General features: G+C 41.0%; 1 protein-coding gene across 8 annotated transcripts in view; it reads left to right on the top strand.

Annotated features, from left to right (window-relative positions):
- PLCB1 (phospholipase C beta 1) overlaps positions 1-13668 on the top strand; it is a 415215-nt gene that overhangs the window by 263816 nt on the left and 137731 nt on the right. For all 8 annotated transcript variants that reach the window (XM_072857457.1, XM_072857455.1, XM_072857454.1 and 5 more), the window contains 2 exons: positions 2142-2242; positions 3656-3822. In XM_072857457.1, coding sequence (XP_072713558.1) covers positions 2142-2242; positions 3656-3822 — 268 coding nt within the window. The remainder of the gene's footprint in view (positions 1-2141; positions 2243-3655; positions 3823-13668) is intronic.

The following is a 13668-nucleotide window of genomic DNA, read 5'->3' as shown; positions in this document are numbered from 1 at the left end:
GGCTGAGGAGCAGTAGCCTGCTGAATAGGGATTATAGGTACAGGGAACAGAGCAGAGCGGGGTGCTGGCTATAACAAGAAAATTCACAAGCTTTATGAATCCTGGTCTTTAGGAAAACACAAGTATCAGCAGTCCTACTCCAACTGAAAACACCGCAGCTCAAATTTATGGAAGTGTAGTAGGTGGAGTTTCACATGTAGTTCTGTGTCGCCGATGGCCGTCGCTGAAAGGAGCTATTTGCATCCTCCAACTTGAGGTTACAAACTTCTCCATCCACCCTTGCACTGGATTTAGCAGTTGTGCTGTTGGCGAGTTACCTGGCTCAGCGAGCTGATCCCACGGTAGAATGCACAGGGTTGTTTTGGCCAGGTAATTTTTGAACCAGTTCACTCTGCAACCACTTGCACAGTCTGCCAAAGGAAAGGCACAAGGGTCTAATGGCTGGTGACCTTAGACCGTTGGAGCTTGGAGATGGGTACCCAGGTGGAGCAGGGAAGCAGTCCAGCTTGGTCCAAGCATGAACTGGGTCCAGTTCAGTCTGTACTTGCAGATAGAAACGCTGAGTGATGGTCATGGTACAAAACCCTCAGGCCTCTGCAGGTTTCATAGATGAAAGGAGAGATAAAGAGATGCCTGTGGCATTCACTTGTTTGTTTATTTGAACCTAAAGCAGGAAAAATCTTGAAAAGTTTCCTTCCGTCTAACAAAGGCTTGAATCGATGCTTCCAGTTCCCTTGGCAACGGCGTTAAACAGGCAGAATAAATAAAAGCAACGATTTCCTCTGTCAGCAGCTTGCTTCTGAGACCACCAGGTTCAATGGCGTTTAAAAGCAAACGGCTTTGTGTTCAAGTTACAATTTTCCTCCTCCAGTTCATCAGATTCAGGTATTATTTTGGAGCTGTGGAGAGGCATCACGTGGGCCCATGGTGCTCCTGGAGACTACATGTCATAGCTCTTGATAAAGGTAGCTTGCGTGGAGGAAACTCAAAAACTAGATTTTCAGTATTTGCATTTCACTGGTTTTGTGTTTTCCTTTCTCTTATTCCTTTATAAGGTTTCCTCTCCACAAAATACAAGCTTCTGTGCCATTTTCCTTTCTCTGTGCACTGATGCAGAGGCAGAAGCCAGTGAGCACACCATTACTGTTCTGTGCTGAAAAAATCTTTGCACCTTCCTTGGGGTCCTCATTTCTTCCCAGGTCCACTAAAGAAGTAGTCCTTGCTGTCTTCTGCAAAAACTCTGGAGCTTGAAGGCAGCGCGTGCAAGTGGGAGGAGGGCTTTTGAGCTTCATGCAAAGGACTGTTTTCCTTACCCAGTCCAGTAATTCCCTCCAGTTAAAAACAATAATTCTGTTCTTTCAGAGAAAAGCCAGCAGATATAATGGGGATGATGAAAGTGTCATCTAGAAGCAGGATTAAATGTAAATTGTTCTAAATTTTAGAAAATGTAAAGAAAAAATGCTGGTATCTCTTCTATAGGAGAGCATTTTTATCAGCTTCTGTAAAAGAAATCTGATTGTCAAATGCATTACACTGAGTGTTTAGGACAAAGGTGTATGGAAAAGCTACACTGCATGAATCTTGCCCAGAATTGCGATGTCTTGAACGTGTATCTTCAGGAAGGAAAAGGAAACGTTGCTGCTGCTGTCAGAGAACAAGAGTATTAATAATGACTCGGTGACCCAGTTCATTCCCCGGTTCTTTGAAAGCTTTGGATAGTTGAGTAACGTGCTCGTCGTCTGTAACGCTGCCGTTTTGCTCGCTGGAGCACGTGGGCTCAACACCACTGGTCAGCCGCCCCGCAGGGATTGGGCTCAGGGGCTTGATCAGGATTGATATACCTATTTATGCTATGGATAATGGGGTTGGATGGGGAGATGTCCTTTCTTTTGTCTTCACAGGTGCTCAGAGAAAGATAACTTTGCCTTGTGGAAACTAAGATGATGAATGTATTTTTATTTTTTTAAAGATGCACTCTTTAAGCTGCTATGTTATTCAGGGGAATTTACTATTCTGCAAAATCCAGGCTCTGCTAGGTTGCAGGAAGCAAATCAAAAGAAGTGCAGTAGTGAGTGATCTGTTTACAAAGAGTGTATAAAAGTGCTGTATCGTTCTTTCACTGCTTTTTCCCCGTTTTGCAGAATGATTCAATCCCTCAAGACGACTTCACGCCAGACGTGTACAGGGTGTTCTTAAACAACCTCTGCCCTCGGCCTGAGATCGACCACATCTTTTCTGAGTTGTAAGAAAAGACGCTCTTTTTTTCCTTTTCTTTTCTTTTTTTCCCCTTCACTGATTTTCTGGGCTGGGGATGGCAAAGTAGGTTATTTAGACTACAGCAGCATGCAGCAATTGCCCAGAACAGATCTCAATGTCAAGCAGGGCTGTTACTTAACCTCAGATCAAGGGTTCCTTCTCTTTCAGGCTTTTGCCTCTGTTTCTAATGCCTGGAGTTTTAAAGTAATTTGTTCCTAGAGGAGCAGAACTGCTGGGTCTTGTTTTTCTGTATGGATTAAGATAGTTTAGGCTTCCGTGAAAGTAAAGGAGGACGAGTAATAAGCAGTAACAGCATGCAATAGGCATGAGAATACATGTAATCACCCCCAAAAGCTTAATTAGGAGTCGCAAAAAATGCAGTAACTTTTAGGATTTGTGCATCATGAATTCACACCGTGAAATTAAATTAGCAGCCAGCTACAACTGATTTCATACATTCCATTACAAGCTATAGAACTCGTGTTGCTTCTACCCCTTGCAGCAGGTCGTTGTACTTCCCCATTTCAGCAGAGCCTGATCAATGGAGTCGGAACATGAAGCAATATGGAAGCAAAGTAATTTCCAAAATACATCCCAAGACCACCAAAGCAATTAGTGAACCTATCGTTGCAACATGGGTGTGCTCATGTACTCCTTTTGTGCTTATTTTCTCTAAGGCTGAGGTTTCAGAGGAACTCAGCCTTGGCCTAGTTTGCTTCCATTGAACCCAGGGGTAGACTTACCATTGCTCTCTCGCAGAGTAGAAGTAGGCCAATCCCGAGTGCCGTAGACAACCCAAAGCACGTCACCTGGCTTGGAGGCTTCCTGGATCTCCATCTGGGTACAAATTGTACCCAGACTCTGCTCTTTTTGCTAACTCTCTAAATCTTTTTGCTTGCATTGCAGAGTGCCTAGCATTTTTTAGCAGGTTTATTAAAAAAAAAACAACAACCAACCAACCAAACAAGCAAATACTAGAATAATGAAATCAGGGCTGCTGTTATTCAGCAGTAAAACCAAATAGTTGGGCCAGGAGTGCCAGCAGAGTGTTTGTGGCAAGCTCAGGATTGAATTCCATGTCGTTTTCTCTTTTCCTTTTTAAAATTGCTTAGTTCCAGGAATTCAGAGGAATGAAAAGCTTTTAGCGTTGCTTTAACTCTTCCCATTGATGTCAATAATGCTGAACGCTTTTAAAAATCTTACTCCTAGATGTTTGATGAAGAATGTTTGTCATTACATGCTGGCAAAGTAAATTAGTCCAGAGACACGGTGGGACAATGTTTTTGTTGTACGATAGTTTGAATCTTGTTTCAGTTTCCCTGGGAAATTAAAGAACATTGAACAAGATTTCAAGGAAACGTATTTTAATGGCCTTACTGTTGCTTTAATTTGTCTCTAGTGGTGCCAAGAGCAAGCCGTACCTTACTGTTGATCAGATGATGGAATTTATAAATTTTAAGCAACGCGATCCACGATTAAATGAAATCCTGTATCCACCGTTAAAACAAGAACAAGTTCAACAACTGATTGAGAAGTATGAACCCAACAGTAATCTAGCCAAGAAAGGTCAGTGGTTTTTATATTCTTGCTGTACTTGGTTTCTGATTGGAAACAATTACTCAATTATCCTACAGAGCATGCTAAAGCAAAATTTGGTTCAGAATCGAATTGCATTTCCAACTGTCTGCTTTCGGATCGTACAAGCCTGTGAGACATCGTGTCGTTCATTTTCAAATGTGTTTGGTTGGGATCAGTTTAGGAAGGATGGGGCTGGTTTCAGTATTTAGTTTTCAGTATGCGTAATTGATAGTTTAGAACAGTTGCTCTGGTATGCAAACTTCAGCAGAAACCTTACTATCACAATGACTATTTACCGGCATCTGAAACATAAAATGTAAAGAAACAATTGGTGGCATTGAAACTAAGAAGATGATAACTCTATCATTTAATAATAGTAGTAAGTCCAGTCCTCTGCTTTCTGATAAAGTGGTACACAAAGTAAGATGTGAGAGTAGCCGAGTGTGTTTTGTGCTATAATCACAGAAAAGTCCCTTTTGAAAATCTCGAGTGTTGTCAGGGCTTAACCGGGCATTTCGCCAAAACCAGCGAGAGAACTCCTGCTCAAATCTCTGCACGTTTTTGCTACCACCACAAGTCTTAAAATAGCATTGAATTTGTGTCTGCATCCTGTTTTATTCCGATCCACATATCCTAATGATTCCCCCAGCTTTTAATGTGTTTGTACCTTAGAAATTTTAGGGGCATGGGAATATCCTGGAAAACAGATCTGATATGAAAAAAGAATGGTTTGGTCCAGAGATTTTGGATCCAGAGGAAACAAAAAGACTTTCCCAAAAGTCTAGAGGTTAACTGGAGGCACTCCCGCCCCTCTCCTTGGAAGCCTTCTGACCTAGATGCCTTCCTGAAGGAAACCTGTGGCTCTTGATGCCACATTAATGTCGTCTCAAGGCAACACACTTGTAATTTTTCTCATAAGGCTTCTTATTTTTCTAGTCTGATCAAATTTAGTGTTTCCAGAGGTTTTGATGAAGGGTTAAATCCTGCTTCTTTGTCACGCTTATGCAAACTGTCTTTAGACGTCAGTGAGAATACTAGCATGAGTAGATGAAAACATGTTGTGACCTCCTCTCTCATCCGTGCAAATATTAGAATGTTGCTCTGTGCTTACCTTACTTCATATCAGCTACAAGAAAGTCTGGTACCTAAAAGATCATTCTTATTACCCAAATATTGGCACTTCATATAAACCAAATAAAGGATTTATTAGAAGGAGGTGTGCTAGCATGCTAGCAGAAGACCAAAGTCAAAATGAAATCACCTTCTGACTAGCAATAAGGAGGAAGCATGAAACAAACCTCAGAAAGAAGGGTGCTGTGATGGTGTTTGCTGGCACCCTCCAAGTAGGATTTGTGGGACACCTCCAGCTTACCCTAATTTACGTTGGTGCACACATTTGCTGCAGGCGCTTGCTCTTCTATAGGTGCCTCTCTTCCTGGGTATGATTTATATTGCCCTTACCGAATCAGTACTCACAGAAAATGCTGACTTTAAGAAGAGAAAGGCAGGTCGTAGAGAGTTAATTCCTTTTGTGGGGGATTTATTTTTTTCTTCTTCAAACTTTTGCACTGAGGTCCAGCAAACTCTGACAGAGCTAGCACAACTTGCGGGCCACCTCTGTGCTGCAGATGCCACCTCTTATATAGCACGAGCTGCTTATATGGCAACTGAGCTGCAGCAACTGGCACATGCTGCTAACCACGCTCCAGTGCAAATCCCAAGCTTACTGCATTAAAATTACAGGAATTGGCTAATCAGGAATGGCAAGGGGACACAATGTTTTCTGTACATCTGCTCCAAGTTGGGAATGCAATTCACTGTATATTAAATGAAGTGTAGGTGTGCGCTCAATCCTACACTCGTAGAATAATTGCAAACAAATGCTGCGTGTCTGTAAAATGTCACCAAAATATAACAGTGCATATTCAAAATAATGATTTAACCTCTTGATATGGTGTTTTGTAAAGAGGTTTGTCACTCAGCTTTCTGCTGTCAGAAAGGACTGTTCATAGGCTGAATTGCAGGGATGGCAGACCAAAGTGACATACTTCAGTGACGCTTTCCCTGCCACTGAAACTATACTCACTTGGGCCGCTGAGCAGAGATGTTATTTTTGGGAGACCTGTGGATGTTCAAACCACAGTTAGATGTGGTCCACTGTTACACACCCATGAACTTGTTGGCCTTAACTTCCCACCTCTGCTGCTCGGATATTCTGCTAAATTTCTTGTGGTGGCATTGCTTATGTCCCCTTATTTGCCGGGGCCTAAGTCAGTGGAGAGGTAGGGATGGAAGTAAGATGTTTGGAACGGCCCCAGTGCTGTCAGTTAAAATAGTAAGAGCAGGTAGAAATCTTAGGGCACCCAGACCAGCAGCTAAAATAGGTAAGAAGGTAGCAGAAGCCTTCCTCCAGCATAGTTCTCAAAGAAAACAGGACGCAACAGCTCCGTGAAGAGAGATGGGCTTAGGGTCGTTGTCCACATGCTCCTTTATGCTCCTGCATTTCAAAGTGAGCTGGAAGAGGTCCCACCTAAACAACTCCTCAGGATTAATGGGGTACACCAAAAAACAGAAGAGCAGCGTAGGGAAGAGAAAAGCAGCGTAACAAGGCACATGAGGCAGAGGTAATGATGTGAGAGAATTACATGATAAACAGCAGGATGGGAAACTGAGTTACAGGTGGCCTAAGGATGACTTCATCGCCGTTGTACCAGAGCAATGCAATTAAATAATGGGACTTTTGGAGCAGTTTTGCAGAGTTTTGGTTCAAAAAGCAAGCCAGAAGATCTGACAACATGGTATATGTATTTGTTCTTTCTTGGCAATGAGAAGTTACTCCTTTGAAGTAAATCACAGGTACGGGTCCAGAACAGAAGAAAATACCATAAAGAAATTTAAAAGTTGTGATTAACTGCTTCTTGTGAGTAATGAGTGATTTTGAAGTACTTTGTGGTGGTAGAGACTTCAAAGGCTTGTTTGCAAGAATTAGGTGACATAAATTGCCAGCCTTCGTGACAGTTAAATCACCTTCCTCGGGTTGTTCTAGAGTTCGAACATTTGCAGCTGCTCAGTCTCTGTGTTTGTACGTACATGCCTGCACACAGGTATATGATTTTCTTTCCATAAGCTGCCTTTCTGACCAGCTCCGTTCATTATCTTGTTTCATTGTTGTAACATCAGATTGCAGAGAGGTTTGGGACAAACATACACAGAAATGGTGAAGGTCTGTCCACTTTCATGTTTGTTTCTGTAGTATTTCTGTATTAATCTATCTGATGTTCAAGTGGCCCACTGAAATAAAGGCAGTCATGTTCAGCATCCTCGTGAAATAAGCCAAGCTCTTCTGTTTCATTCGAACTTTAAAGCCTGCATAGTCCTTGTTTAAACTGCCAGAGAAAATGACTTTTACAAAAGCCTGAGACAAAGTTAGTGGCAAACGTCCTTGTTTTTCAGGTATTCTGTAAGGCCACACACAAGGCCTACATTTCAGATCATCTTTCACAAAGTTAGACAAAATATGTATCGTTTTTCTTTTTGTTCCTGTGCTCAGTAGCGCACTTCAAGATGCAAACTTAAACTGCATACTTGCAGTTCACAAGGAGGTAAAGCATTTATGCTGTGGGAAGAAGATTTCATGTTTGCAACATGCAGAATGTCCTGGCCTCGAAGTAGTAAATCACTTAAGCATATGCTTAACTTTATGGGTGGTGTGGGAAGAGAGGACAGTTATGTAAAAATCTCTTATGCTCCATTTCCTTGAACATCATATTAATTCTCTATTGAAGCTCAGTTCCCATGATTACCTATTCCCCAATGTGGTTGAAATGAAATTTCTTAGCAAATAAAATTTTATGCATTGAGAAGTTCTTTCAAATAGAATTAGGGATTTTTCCGTGAAAGCTTAAATCCAAATTCATAAAATAGAAACTATGTGCCTTTCTACAGCAGCCTGACTCCTTGTTCCCACTACCCTGCTTGGACAGTTCTAGACCTTCACTCATCTGATGATTGTATCTTCTCCTAATTTCCCATCTAACTGTATTCATGATCTGTGCACATCCACTGTACAACAATATTCTCTTTTAACTTAATTGTTCTTCTCTCATAGCTAATTAAATGAGTTTCTAAAGAATGGTTGTACTGTCTCTCAACTTTCACAGCACTAGCCGAATGCTTTTGACATCTCATAATTTCCATTCCTCTGATTGCTGTTATAGCCCTTTTTCTGTGCCTGTTGCAGCTAAATTACAGTATTTTGAACAGAATAAGCAAGAACTGTACATATTTTAAACTTTTTCAACATGGCTCTTTAGGTACCTGGTAAAATCAGATACCAATGTTCTTACTGGATAAGAGCCTTAGGTTGCACCGTTTTGAGTAAAAAGGCTGTCCGTGTTCCCGCTCGTCACTAACGTATTTTTAGGTGTTGTACTGCTGGGATACGATTGAGCTTTTGCAACATCAGCAGATACGCAGGCTTGACATCTACATAGGTTAAGCGTCTGGAGTAGTATTTTATTGTGGTTGAAGCAAGCTGCTGTGATTAATGCTTTGTGTCATACAGTGAAGGAGGTTAATGCGCTATGTATAGCATGTTTCCTTATCAGGTGGAAGCAGAAGGAAGTTCCTGGTCTCGCACTGTCAGCAAAACCGTGCTGGGGGACTGTTAGGCTGGTTAAGTAGCATCTTGTAGTTCGGTATTTTCAGGCTGTAAAGCATTTGCATTGGGTGGCTGGCAAAACTGCTAAAATGTATTCCCTTTCAAGTTACCAGGTTGATAATGGGATGTGTGTTAATAAGTCAGTTGCCAAGTGCTTGATTGGGAATTTCCTTATTTGCTTTTATTTCTAAGGAGGCTTGTATAAAAGTAAGTTGTTCAGGACTTTGTTACATTATGGACAGGAGATGGGACACCTATGCTGAGTTTTGGGTGTCTCTGCTTGCAGTGTCCAGGCTCCCGGGAACGGTAGTCTTAGTTTCTAGAATTATTTGAAATTTACCATGTACATTTGGTGCAAATTCTACAAAAATGTGCTGGTTCTTCCTGACTTAATGATGCAATTCATTTCTAAAAGTTTCTAAAAGTTCAAAAGGACCCTGGAGCTTTGAGAGCTCAAATCCCATTGTCTCAGTTTAAACCTTTCCTTCTGAAACCAGTGTTTTGAACACCACTGAGTAACAGTCGTGGCTCTAGCGGCATCCTGTGTCTCTTAAAGACTCTAAGCATGCAAAAAGAGCTACACCCATGTACCAGACTAGCAATGAAGAATACGAAACCAAGGCCTGCTAGGGAAAGGAGATGTGAAAAAGCTGGAACTGTGCTATAGCAATAAAATACATGCTTCCTACCATCTTCATTGGTGGGAGCAAGACAAGGGTTAGGTTATTATTAGCCATTATTTTCAGAGTGGTTTTTATTGAGAGAGATCGTCTTGACTGTAGTAGAAGCTTTAAAAATAGAGTCTGGAAGTGCTTTGGAGATTTTCCTGGCCAATGGATCTGTACACCAGATTGTACTTACTAGAAGGCATCTTTGAGATAAGGAATGGCATAGAGATGTTTTGTTTTTTTTTCTCTTAAGTATGCATTCATCTAAATAGTATCTCTGCCTATTTAATTTTAAAGGGCCAAACCGTTAGATCTGCACAAAAGAAAAGATCTTTCCTCTTACATTTCACAGCGTTTCCTTCTCCAGGTTTTCTCAACTGTACTTATTTGGAAAGGCTGTATGTCAGTTTTAGTTAGACACGTATTTAGAAGGATTGTAGGGGAGCTGGTTCCATGACTGTTTCAATTCCACTATTAATTCTGTTTTGCTAGTGCACATTTATTGGTGGTAGTTGTGCTGGCTTTTTCTTAGGTAATAAAATAAATTAAGCGATTAACATTAGATTAAGATACATTTAATTTATACAGCATTTACTACATGTGTTTTTCTCACGGTAGCCTTAACACCAGGCAGCATTCACTTCAGCACAATTGTGTTTTTCCTCCCTTAAACATCAATACATTTTAAATGTTTTCAGCCCATCACATTAAATTCACCTTTTAGTAACCGCTTAAGAATAATTACACATTGGAGTCTTTCGATGGCAGAAGGGGGTCATTTCCTAGGCAACAGATTTTAATGGCAAAAACAAGTACGTGCAGCCGTGGCTACACTTTTTTAAGACATACTTCATAATATTTAAAGCATAAATTCTGATGTATAAACCATGCAGTGAAATGGTGGGGTTTTCTGGCACTGAAACATTTGTAGGAAGTATTGCAAAATGGTTGAAATCCTTTGGACTCCTAACTGTAACGCTGGAAATGAAGAATACTTCCCAAAAACCCCATTAACTTTGGGATTTTCAGTGCTTTCCAGCATTCCAGTTGTACAAGAGGACAGCTCTCAGCGTTGTTTCTCATTCTCGAATGATGACAGAACAATAGATCCCAGTCACAATTTATTACTCTTTAAAATGTATAAGCCACACAAAAGTCATAGCCTATCCCATGCTGTCAGCAACAAGTGCTGTTAGGTAGCTTGCCAGAAAGCCTTTTTTAAATTATTTTTAAATAAATATATGCAACAAATGTTAGTATGAATAATCTATCACCATAAATCATTTAATGGAAACTATACTTGTCAAAATGAATTTGCAAAATATGTTTTAATAATGCGTTGTATTGTCTTTTTAGTTGCTTGATTTTTAGTTACTAGTTAAGCAGTAAAATTCATTTCAGATCTTGCAGTAGTTTGGAAGATTGCATCTCAAGTAAAAGACTCAATGTTGTAAAAATCTTTTAGAATGGAAAATCCTCAATTATGAGGATTTTTTGCATCTGCTTTACAGGTAAAGTGCTTCATCTTTCTAACTTAACTGTAACAACTTGATAACAAAATGAAACAGTGATGTGGACTAGTAAGAATCGATTTTGCAACAGTGAGCAAAGACACAGTAGTATCTGGCTTAGTAAAAAAGGCAAAGTTTTTACCTTTTATTCTTTGGTTGCATTTTAAAAGTATAGGAACTGGCTTGGATCTGAGACCCATGTGCTTATGCATAGAGTTAGTTTTTGCTGTTGGCACTAGAATTAATGAAAATATCAAAAATACGTTTAGGATTCCAGGGAGGGCAAGTTTCCTAATCTTCTGTGTATACTACTTTGAAAGAAGCATGACCTTTGCAGAAATGCGTTTTGGGAGTGGTATCTGGTACCAGAAGTAGTTCCACTGATATCAGTGAAACTGTGCTGAACGTAAAATGGACAGACCTCTTGTGGAATTTATATCTGCAGAGCATAAACTAATCGTGATAATGTAAGTTCAGCAGTCAGACGAGACCTGCGCTAACGAATAGGGAAGCTGACCACACCAGTGACTCTCGTCCCACGTCCTGGAAACCTGATAGACTGCCTGATGGACCCCAGGCTCAAACCCTGCAGGCAGACTTAAACCCCATGTCCTAACATTGAAAATGGATGAAAGAACCTGGGGTGACAGGACCACAAAGCAAATGTGAGTAGAGGTTTTGGAGTATATGTAGGGGCTGCACCATTCCCTTCAGCTGGAGCTGTTGCTCAGAGGTAAGGAAAGAGAGTCTTACATCAATACTGCATTTCAGGGGTTATGGAGACACGTTTTTCTGCTGCTGCCTGCCTGTATTGTGTTTGACTCAGCCTCAGACTGTCAGAGCCCATAAATAGAAAACTTACTCTAAAAGTAAAACAGCTTCTTTGTGCTTGTTGCTGTTTTACTGCCTCTTTTATGGAACACGGGGAGGTATTCAATTTTAGCAGCAGGATTTATTATTTGAAGATGAATATCAGATAAAGTTTACTTCTGAAAACATAAAGCAGCGTGGACTCAAGTTCTGAAGGAAACAAATGTAGATAAACTTGCAATAAACATTGTGGGGTTTGCCTCTTCATTATGACTGCTACAAATGTAGTGCTTTGCAGCTGCAAGGGGCCCATGAGGACAAAGGGAGTGAAGACTGCTGTGATCCAGTGGGTGACCTCTAGAACGGGTGGCAGAAGAGCGCGGTTTTCCTGGCTCTGCCACAAACGAGCTCATTGACATTTGGCCATCCCCTCTCATGTGCCGTTTTGGTTTTTGCCTCGTCCTTTGGTTGACTTGACTAAATAGATAGTCGGTCTCTGCCTTCAGGAGCTAGCAATGATCTGTGAGTGTTTCGGTATGTACGGTATCTGTCATAACAGGGCTGTTAACATAGTTGGAGTATGTGTACTACTATAATACAACGACCATATGAGGAAGTTTCCCTTATAATGTCAGATGTAATCATCTACTCTCACAATATCCTTTAGCTGGAATATGACTGTTGACTATAAATACATCAGGGTTAAACACTGGGGAGGCAGAAAGAAGTGGTAAGCTAAAGGACAATGTTGGCAGAAGATCACAGAGGTTATCAAGTGGCCTTGAATAAATTTAGGCTGGAAATTAGGAGACGTTTCCTAATGTTACGTTTCTGGCACAGCCTACCAGAGGTAGTAAAGAAGGCAGAAAAAACAATTGTTATTAAGATAGAGCTGAATTTGTTTATGAAAGGGATTGTATAATGCAGTGCTTGCAGCTGCAGGACCAAGTTTAACAAACAGACAAGGAAGTCCCTTTAAAGGGCTGAAGTCCCTTCTTTTTAGTTTATTTGAACTGTCTTTGCAGAGCCATGCCCTTATTCTTTTCCACTTCTCTTTAATATTAAGCTCTTCTTCAACTGGAGGAGTTTCTGGAAGTAAAAATACTAGCCGCGCTGAAGACTTTTCCTAGGTTTTTTCCTACCTATGGCACGCTCACACTCTTCTCTCTTCCCATTATACTGCAGAACAGTCTTTTTGGCAAGCGCATTAATAGCTTATGTAGAGAAGTACCGCTTAAGAGAAAAAAAGAATGTATTTTTAGATGTCTTTTAATGCAACTTAGCAATTGGAAGTAAGCCAATATTTAACATTATTACATCTCGCAGGATCACTCCGAGGCATTCTACAGAGAGTGTTTTTCAGAGGTTTGGGAAGACAGTGACATATTCCAGTAGTGGCCTCTTTCAAGTCTGTCAGAAATAACTGTAGTATTGCTGGGATTAATGGTATTTTTATCTGTCTGATTTAAAAACTTTCCGCTTACCTAGTTGTCTGCCTGTCTTAGAAATCTGCCATGCATGAAGTGCTCATTCCGCTGCTAGCTAGGAACTAGTATGAAGGTGGTTTGGTAGTGTTTTTATAGATTTAATTGGATCTAAACTCTCTGCCTTCTCGTATCCTGTAAGGGATATCCTGTCAGAACCGATTTCTTTATTACTTCTGTGCTGAAAAGTCAAGAGCGGCTAGGGAATGGGCTTGTGTCTGCAAAACCCTGTGACCCTGTGACTTTCTGCCTGCAGTAGTTTTTGTAGATGGTTGCAATCTGGGCTCAAAGTGTTCAGAAATACCAAGCTAAAGATGTCTGCCAGGAGACTTGGGTGTAGCTCACTGTGTTTGCCTTTGCTTAATTTGTCCTGATGTAATGAACGAGACCTGCCCCGCTGCTAGGGCCCTTAGCACCTCCTGCTCCTGGATCATGCTCCAGACCTCAGCTGAAGTCCAGAGCAGCAGGTATGTTTGCATGTAGACAGTAGTTATGGTGGGAAAGTGGGTCTTGAGGACAGTTCCTTGACACTGCAAGGACGTCTTTTACATCGCTGTGTTGCTCTGCATCATCTTGCAATGTCAGCTGAAGTCCTCAAGTTGTAGATTCATTGGGGTTTTTAATAGCCATGGCCCCACTCTTGGACAAGAACCTGGAAGACAGTAGCTGAGGCTTGCTAATGTAAGGACTGCATAAATCAG

This window comes from Ciconia boyciana, chromosome 3 (genome assembly GCF_034638445.1).
Source record: "Ciconia boyciana chromosome 3, ASM3463844v1, whole genome shotgun sequence".
In the NCBI taxonomy this organism is placed as follows: Eukaryota; Metazoa; Chordata; class Aves; order Ciconiiformes; family Ciconiidae; genus Ciconia; species Ciconia boyciana.
This window is presented reverse-complemented; position numbering and strand designations above follow the sequence as displayed.